This window comes from Vombatus ursinus, unplaced genomic scaffold, assembly GCF_900497805.2.
Source record: "Vombatus ursinus unplaced genomic scaffold, bare-nosed wombat genome assembly UNPS02014825.1, whole genome shotgun sequence".
NCBI classification, from domain to species: Eukaryota; Metazoa; Chordata; class Mammalia; order Diprotodontia; family Vombatidae; genus Vombatus; species Vombatus ursinus.
The window spans coordinates 8,992,369-9,001,474 of NW_020954603.1; the positions used below are offsets into that span (position 1 = coordinate 8,992,369).

Below are 9,106 nucleotides of genomic sequence, written 5' to 3' on the forward strand. Positions count from 1 at the left end.
TGTATCTTTAATTTAATTATATTTCATCCATTCATTAAATGATCTGTATTTGTATAGTATAGCAAGAGTGCCAAATTGAATATTTAAAAACATTGAGGTCAAAGGTAACCTTTATTCACAAATTTAACTATTCATCACGTGGAGAGACAGAGAGACAGATAGATTATAGATATTGTTTTTGGAAACAGCCATTCTCATAGAAGATGCATTTTAATTTCAGTGAAATAAACAGAATATTATAGTTGCTTTCAGGAATGATGGATTTGGCATTAGAATTCCATAAAATTCAGTGCTTTCTTTCTTTGTATAAGGAACCTTGTCACTAAGTAGTTATAAAAAATATCATAAGCATCCTTAGTTCTGCAACAGTAGAGTTATCTGCACTCCTTTATTTCTAGATTTCAATAAAGAACCAAAGTCCAAGAACCTATTTACTTCATTTGATTGTTGTGGTGAATTATTTCACTTTCATTCTGAACATTCAATGTAACCTTCCTTGCTTTGCCTCGTTGGAAGCTGCTATCCCACAAGCGCCACTGCACTTTGTAAATTCAAATGTGTGCTCAAATTCTGCCTCCTTTCCATCCATGTGACCTGGACGTTCAGTGACTGTGCAGAGGTGGGGAAGCCAGGGGGAATAAGGGTTGCAACAGGGAGGCTTCAAAAAGAGTAATTTCTAAAAACCTCTTTTCTCTGCATCCAGCAATTTAGGATTAATGTTAATCTGTCATACGCAGTATACTTTCCGTATTTCACCTTAGTCTTGACATGTTTTTGTGAGAATAATAAAAGCTAATAGCTTAAAAATAAATATAAATTCAAATTTCCTAATATAGAGAGTATCTTCTCTGAAGCTCTTTATGAAAAGTAGGTGGAATTTGAGCATGGTTTGTTTCTTTCTATTCTCAATTTTATCACTTTTTCACTTTTGTTTTATTTCTTTCCCTTATATTCCTCTGAATTTTTCCTTTTATAGGAAAGTGCTTCCTTGGCAGATAGATTGATACAGGTATAGTTCTTGAGAGTTTTGTCCAATTTTCCTCCCTACCCCTGCAAAAAGAATTAATAATCTAAACAACAGACTTAGAAAATCCTGTTTTAATGCATGCACATTTACATGCATTTATAAGTGAATATTTTAATTCTTAGATTACATGGGAATAGACAGTTCTTGATAGTATCATCCTGGTTTATCTGTCTTGGCATTTGCACGTTATAGATTTAACCTTACTTGAAATCCTGTTTTAAATAGCACAAATTGTAATCTCTGGATCCTGTGAAATTCACTTCTTACATTGGAAATGTTTAATTGATGCATGTGCAACTGAATAATATTGCATGAATTGAATTTTGCAAGAACACCTGACTGTCACTTTAATTTCACATTTGGTTCCCCCAAAACTGCTCAGGCAGCACTGAGTTGATAGCTATTGATATCCAGAACTGTGCTATGCTCTGAGGTTATTTAATACGGCAAAGTAACTCGCTGAACCTCGCAAAGGCAGTCTTTTCTTGCATCTGTCCTCAATTGCTTTCCAAAAAAAATTATGTCCTAAGGGACAAGTGACAAGAGCCCAGGAGGCTGAGGAAAACTACCTCATAAAACGGGAGTTGGCCACCATCAAACAGCAGAGTGATGAGGCCAGTACTAAACTGGAGCAAGCTGAGAATGCCATCAGGGAGCTCCAGGAGCAGCAGCAATGGGTAAGGAGCCTGGGAGCACTTGTCTCAACTTTCTCATTCACTGTTTTTTTCATTTCAGTGTTCATGGCACGTTCTCTGTGCTCTTCGCTTAAGTATTTTGTTCCCCATAGTGAAAGGTCTTGATTATTCAGGGCCGAGCTCTGCAGTTGCTGGAATAGACATTTTTGGTGGTGGGCCTTTAGCCAGCAGCTTCCTTGGGGGTGCTCTTTGGTTCCACCAGCTTCTCAGGGAATGCAAGTGCAGTCTGCCTAGTGGGGTCTTCTTACCACTTGGCTGTCGAGATGTTTGTTTCAATGTGTGTCATTTAATCCTGGGAGGTATTTGGACTAGTTACCTTGGCATTGTTTGCATCCCAGGATCAGGCCTAGCAACCATGTGAAGCCCATATGTATCCTAAGAAGGTGGTGGGTCCTGTGAGAAGAACATTGGCTCTGGCTTCTGAGGAGCCACGTTCAGATCTCCCCTGTGGCCTTGAGCAAGGCACCGAATCTCCCTGTGATGCCTCAGTTCCTCATCTGCTTGGGTGACATGGTTTCTTAGGGACCTTCCCAGCCCCCAAGTCGGCGACTGTCTGCTGAGACATCAGTAATAACCTCACTCGTGGAGCAGAGCTCCCTGAATCCGACTCATCAGTTTATAAGCGCAGGTGGAGTCGGCCTCGTGTGGCTCTCAGCACAAAGCTTCTTTGATTTCTGGTCCTTCAGCTGAGCTTCTGCTGTGCTCTGGCATCTCACTCGTAATGCTGAGGTGTCAGGGACATAGTGTATCGCAGAAAGAATTAGCGCCAGTCGTAGCTGAGTTACAAAGGTCAGGGTTACAAAGAGTCAGGAAGAAGCCAGCTTGGCTCAATTTAGAAGAGACCCAAAAGGGAGAATGGAAAAGATGGAGGGGTGAGAGAGAGTGAGGAATCCAGGATGACTCCTTGATTGTGAGCCCAAGGAACTCAGGATGGTGTTGCCCTCTATAATAATAGGGAAGGTAGGATGTGGGGGAAGGTTTAGGAGAGAAAACAATGAGTTCTGTTTTGGACATGTTAAGTTTAAGGTATCTACTGCACATCTAGTTTGAGATGTCTGAAAGGTACTTGGAGATGCAAGCTTGGAGATCCACAGAGAGGTTAGAGCAGGGAAGATAGATTTGAGAATCATCCCCTTAGAGATGGTAACGAAATTCACTGGAGCTGATGAGAAAGAGAGTTGATATTTGAAGGATGGACTAAAAAGTAATGGAAAAATACTTCTCTGTTGAGGAGAACCACCTAAAATGTTGGCCCTTTGATAAAGAAAGAAAACTGGTAAAAGACAACTGAAATGACAGGATTTTATTATTTTTTCCACCTTTTACATTTGTGGAAAATACAGTTTTGATTAGACACAGGGATGGCAGAAAATGCATAATTTGTAGTTAAAAAATAAGTCACTGGTTAGTAAAGCAATATAACACATTAATCCAAATTAGGACACTAAACTGTACTTGTGATTGATCACGATTTTATTAGAATGCTGTGTTCAGATTTAGTTTTTCCACATCCTTTTTCAAATGCTGAAACCTAGAGGTTGTTAGAGAAGATCAAAGGATGGTCAGTGAGACCTGTGGGTAAAGGTTTGTTTAGGCTGCAGAAGTTTTAAGGCTACTGTTCAAGATGAGGAGGGGACAGGAATTAGGGGGGATAGCTCTTCACGTGTCTGAAGACAGGTCTCACTCAGCCTGGGACCAGGGGGTGGGAGTGCCAGGAATGTGGATTGCTACTCATGCTAAGAGCAAAGTTACTGCTTACACCGAGTTCTTGTCAGGGTTTGTTCTTGTGGCCAGGATTCTAGCACAGGTGGCAGGGTTAATTAGATTACCCCTAAGGTTCTAACTCAAGACTCTGAGATGTCTCAGCAAAGATTAAGAGGTAACATAACTATCTTCAACATCTTTTGCTCAACAGTAGTTTTTATGAAAAATATTAACAGTTATGAAGGTGACTTTATACCTACAAAGAGCCAAATTAGGAACAAAGGAAATTATATTCAATTTCATTTAGAGAGATCAGTTAAATGTAAGGAATAATTTATCAGTTATTGGAATGATTAAACAATAAAATAATAAATCAAGGAAGTCATATTATCAATAGTTCTGGAAATTCTTTAAAGTAAGATTACTATGTATTTTAGGCTGTCTAGAGGCAATTCTTAAATGACGTCACATATTGATAACCTTGATTTGAAGCCTGTCTTTAATAATGAACTTGTGGTTATTCCATTTAATCCATTGTATTTACTTTTTAAGAAGTGGGTATTGCAGTTTTTCATTTTAGCTCCTATATTCTATAACTTCTTAGCTAAAATGCTTTAGAACGGTCGTTTAATTTGAATTAAGTTCGTTGAATTGTTTTTTTTTTTTAAAGTAAAGTCAGTCAGTTAGTCAACCGGCATTACTTGTTTCAGCTTGCTATGTAACAGTCATTCTGCTGAAAGTTGAGGATGAAAAAGAAGGGCAAAAGCAGTCCCTGCCCTCACGGAGCTTATGTTCTAGTGGAGGAGCCAACATGTAAAAAGCTAAGTGCCTGCAAGGTCTCTCCAGAGCAGAGGATGACAGTCTCCTAGGAGAGATCTTGAGAAAGTGGGCTGGGGCTGAGCCGTGAAGGAGCTGAGAAAGCTCAAGTCAATGAATATTGTCTAGCGTGGCGACACTTTATTTTCTTTTGAGTAGCATTATAAATTAATCTGTTCTGTTTATAATCATGTTGCCTAGAAATGTGGACAGACTTTTTCCCTTAGCTTTTTTCATTAGAAAAATCATTTTAATATTCACCTGCAGTTTAAATGTTGCATATATATTTTGATATCTTCCCTTATTTTGTAAGTAGTTCATTGAAATGTAATTATATTAGTAAAAATTCTTAATTCACATTGCCTTTTTTCAATTTAGAACAACAAATATTTATTCTATTCACTATTCCTCTAAAAGCTATCTTAACTTCCAGGGAAAAAATATTGATAAATTTCTTAATTTTCAAAACAGGATAATCTAAGAAAGACTTTGCTGTCTAGAATGGGAATATGAATATATTCATTTAACATGTCTACCTGTCACTTTTATTTACAAATTGCTCCAATGCATTCATTGTGGGGAGTTGAGAGTGATTTACATACTACTTTTCAGGGGGTAATCATCTATAATAACAGGTGATGTTTACAGGGGGCTTTAAAGTTTTCAAATGCTTCACATCAGTTATCTCCTTTGTGCTTACCTGGGTGAGGTAAGTTCCCCATTCCACAGATGAGGAAACTGAGGCTCAGAAACATGCTGTGCCCAGCAGCACATATCACAAAGTGTCAGGGTCTGGATTTGGATAAGAAAGACTTCAGATTGTGCCTTAGCCACTTACTGGCCGTGTGACCTTGACCGTCACTTCACCTCTGTCTGCCTCACTTTCTTCATTTGTGAAATGGGAATAATAATAGCACCTGCCTCCTAGGGCTGTTGGGATAAAGTGACATAATGTTTGTAAAGTGTTTTGCAAACCTTACAATTCTACATAAATGCTCGCTGTTATTATTTGAACCCAGACTTTCTTGACTTCAAGTATAACACTAGAGGGTGGCCACGTGGTGCCGTAGTGCATAGAGCGCCTGCCTTGGAGTCAGGAAGACTGCTCTTCCCCAGTTTAAATCTGGCCTTGGCCACTTAGTAGCTGTGTGATCCTGGACAAGTCACTTCACCCTGTTTGCCTCAGTTTCCTCATCTGCAAAATGAGTTAGAGAAGGAAATGGCAAAACACTCCAGTATCTCTGCCCCAAATGGGGTCATGAAGGGTCAGACATGACTGAACATGAACATGATATTCTATCCACTATATCACAGTATCACAAAGATCATAGAGAACCAGAGGCAATCCTTGTCGGAAACATTGCTTTTCAAATAGTTCATTTTATATTTTTTTGAGTATGAGGATGTTGGAAATTCCATGGCACTCAAAAAAAGAATGGAAAAATTATGCCTTGGGAAGCCTTGGGAAAAAAAAAGAATAGCCAGCCCAGTTGGGATACCGCAGAAGCAGGTTTTTTGTTTTGTTTTGTTTTTTTGCCCTTTTTTGGGGGGGGAGGGGGGAGGCGATCCAGGTTAAGTGACTTGCCCAAGGTCACACAGCTAGTAAGTGTTAAGTGTCTCAGGTTGGATTTGAACTCAAGTCCTCCTGACTCCAAGGCCAGAGCTCTATTCACTGCGCCACCTAGCTACCCGCAGAAGCATTTTCACAAAGCATTCAGGACGTCAGCTTTCCTGTTTGCCTAATACACTTTGCGTTTGTGGTATTTTCTCAGCCTCCAGTCTCCATATTTGAGAATTTCACTAAGCCAGGAGTTGGGAAGGGTGTTTTTGGGTTGAATTGTGTGATCTAATCATATATTGCTTACTTTCATCCTGTAAAGTTGGGTGATATCTGCCTTTCTAAAATTGGCCACATCTTTATGACGATCTATATGTTTAAAACATTTGTTTCCTATGTAGCAAGATATTTTTTTAAAAATCACTTATTTTAAGCAGATTGCTAAAATACAATTCTAAATTATTCCCTTTTGTCTCCTTCAGATCTCACCAGTTGGTTAATCCCATTCTCCATGCTAATCCTCATTTTGTTTTGGGCAGAAGGTGAACTTGACCTCTAAGGTCTTTCCGTTCTGCAGTGGTTTGGTTCAGTCTTCAGTTGCTGGCAGTTCTGGAAAAACACACATTGTTACTTATAAATGTCATCAGGTTCTCTTTCTGGTGACTGAGAATGGCCATGTTAACATTGAAGAAAAGGAAGACGAGGCTTTCTAACATCTTTACACTTCTCTGACTGTGTTAGTTTGAAGGATAATTTTATTCTCTATTTCACTAAGGCAGAGTATTGTCAAAAACAGAGACTGCCTGTCCAATAAAAGAATTCTGTCAGTTCAATAATAGTCAGTAAACATTTATTAAATGCCTCCTATGTGCCAGGCTCTGTGCTTAAAAAAAAAAAAAAAGGCCGTCCCTGCCTCCAGGAGTTTACCATCTAATGGAGGAAATAGAATCTGGGGAAACTGCACACAAAAGGAAGCTGAAAGTGAAGGTGTGGTGCCAGAGGGCAGAGGGGAGGGGACTGAGCTGGGAGATGCTTTGTGTTTGTGGAGTTGAAACTCAGTAGAACAGCTGGTGGGAAATGAAGAGTAGGAAGCTCTCCATAAAGGGAGGCTTTGGGGGGGGATTTTAGCTTTACCTTCCAGCCCTCCTGTCAGAGGGGAGAGGTAACCGAGGGCCCTGGGAATGTGTCAGGTACCAAAGCTGAAGAATTCTCCACGGTGAAGTGATTTCTGGTGATGAGAGAACACAGCAGAGTAGGAGATAGAAGAGTTGAAAATTCTGAGCCATGTATAAAGGGAGGCTGTGGGAGGAGTTTTTAGCTCCTCCCTCCAGCCCTCCAGTCAGAGGGTTGAGGAGCAACACAGGATACTGAGGAGTTGGAAATATTTGCTTTGTGTCTTGTAGGAATATTTTGAGTAATGATTATAGATATAAATCATAAGATAAAAATATTCCATAATTGTCCTTTCTATAACATGCTTAAATAGTATCTACCTTTTCCCCATGGATAGGTTTTATTGCTTTGGTTTTACCTATTTCCCTTGGTAATTAATTACTGACCAAATTTGCTAATGATTAAAGAACAAAACAAGGACCTGTTGGTTCTGTTTTATGTTGCCATAAGGTCAAGCTTTCATACTCATACTTTATTGAGAAACAGAGTTTGGCCTGGGGATGAGTAAACCGCTATTCATTGTGCTTTTTAAATGTTAGCGTTTCAGCTGACATTTATTAAAGACCCCACTATATGCTAGACTAGAACTAGACTAGAGCATTCATGGCTAGAAAAGGAAATGCGATGGTCAGGGTTAGAGTCGAGTTAGGATGGGGGACCAAGATGGTAGTTATTTCTGAGGAATTAAAAGAACAAAAGCAAGGTTTCCCATGTTTTGATACAGGATTTATGAATTGATAGAGACAAGAATTACACAGAATTAGAATATGGGGAGGAGTTGTAATCTACATTATTGGGGAGAGTATTGACATTGAAGAAAGTATAGATCTATCAAAGTATCAATACTATAGGCATACCTTGGAGATAGTATGGGTTCTGTTCCAGACCGGCACAATAAAGTGAATATATCACAATAAAATAAACCACACATGTTTTTTGGTTTTCCAGTGCGTGTAAAAGTTATGTTTGCACTATACTGTAGTCTATTAAGTGTGCATTCAATTTGTGTCTTAAAAAAAATGTTAAAAAATACTTCATTGCTTTAAAAAAAATGCTAACCATCATCTGAGCCTTCAGCAAATCATAATCTTTTTGCTGGTGGAGGGTCTTGCTTCAGTGTTGATGGCTGCTATCTGATCAGGGTGGTGGTTGCTGAAGATTGAGGTGGCTGTGGCAGTTTCTTAAAATAAGACAATAGCTTTTGCCCCAGAACACAGAAGCCTTTGTATTATTAATTGGTCTAATTTCAATATTTTTGTGTCTTGGGGAGGAGGGAGGTCCAAGGATCTGAGACAAAGAATGACCAGTTGGTTGAGCAGTCAAAACACACATAACATTTATCAAATAAATGCTCACCATCTTTTAAAGTCATGGTTCTCAGCACCCCAAAATAATTACAGTAGTAACATCAAAGCTCACTGATCACAGATCACATAACAGATATAGTAATAGTGAAAAAGTTTGAAATGTTGCAAGAATTACCAAAATGTGACTCAGAGACATGATGTAAACACATGCTGTTGGAAAATGGTGCCAATATGCAAGGTTGCCACATACCTTCAGATTGTAAAAACCATGATATCTGTGAAGCACAATAAAACAGAGTATGCCTATATATGTAAAATTGTTATTCAGTGAAGAAATGGACCTCAACCTTCAAGGAATTAGTAATCAGCCTAGTAGGAAAAGCGGAACATGTACTCAAATAACTATAACACAAAACAGTACCTAAAAGAAGTTTAGTTGGCTTATTTATGATAGGGGGAAGGAAGGAAATGGAGGTAACAATTAGCCTGGTGGAAGGATTAATAGTATTTCAACAGGCTGAGAATGGGAAGGAGAAAGGTATTTGGTCTTGAGAGAATCAGGGCATTTCAGATGTACAGCACAACCTGGGTAAAGGGACCAAATTGGCATAGACGTTCAGGCAAAGAAAAGTAATTCACTGACTTCTGGAAACAAATCCAGATACATGCAGATTCAACACTGTGCCATCAAACTTTGAAAAGGTACATTTGTCCATTTGCTTGGATCCATACTAGGTCTTTCTACTTTCTCTGGGTTTAGCTGACCCTGACCTTTCTTCCCCTTCCCTCCTGTGGCGGGGGGGGGGGGGGGGGGGGGGGGGGGCTT

The 9,106-nt window shown here is 39.2% G+C and overlaps 1 protein-coding gene across 11 annotated transcripts in view; it reads left to right on the forward strand.

The window, feature by feature from the left end:
- The window catches only part of EVI5 (ecotropic viral integration site 5), a 202,321-nt gene that overhangs the window by 109,346 nt on the left and 83,869 nt on the right, over positions 1-9,106 (forward strand). For 6 of the 11 annotated variants that reach the window (XR_003566956.1, XM_027838001.1, XM_027838000.1 and 3 more), the window contains 2 exons: positions 977-1,009; positions 1,558-1,704. The exons of 3 other annotated variants lie outside the window; for them this stretch is intronic. Coding sequence is in view for 7 of the 8 variants with exons in the window: in XM_027838001.1 (XP_027693802.1) it covers positions 977-1,009; positions 1,558-1,704 (180 nt within the window). In the remaining variant the exon portion in view is untranslated. The remainder of the gene's footprint in view (positions 1-976; positions 1,010-1,557; positions 1,705-9,106) is intronic. 2 more of the 11 variants (XM_027838002.1, XM_027838008.1) reach the window with 1 other exon arrangement.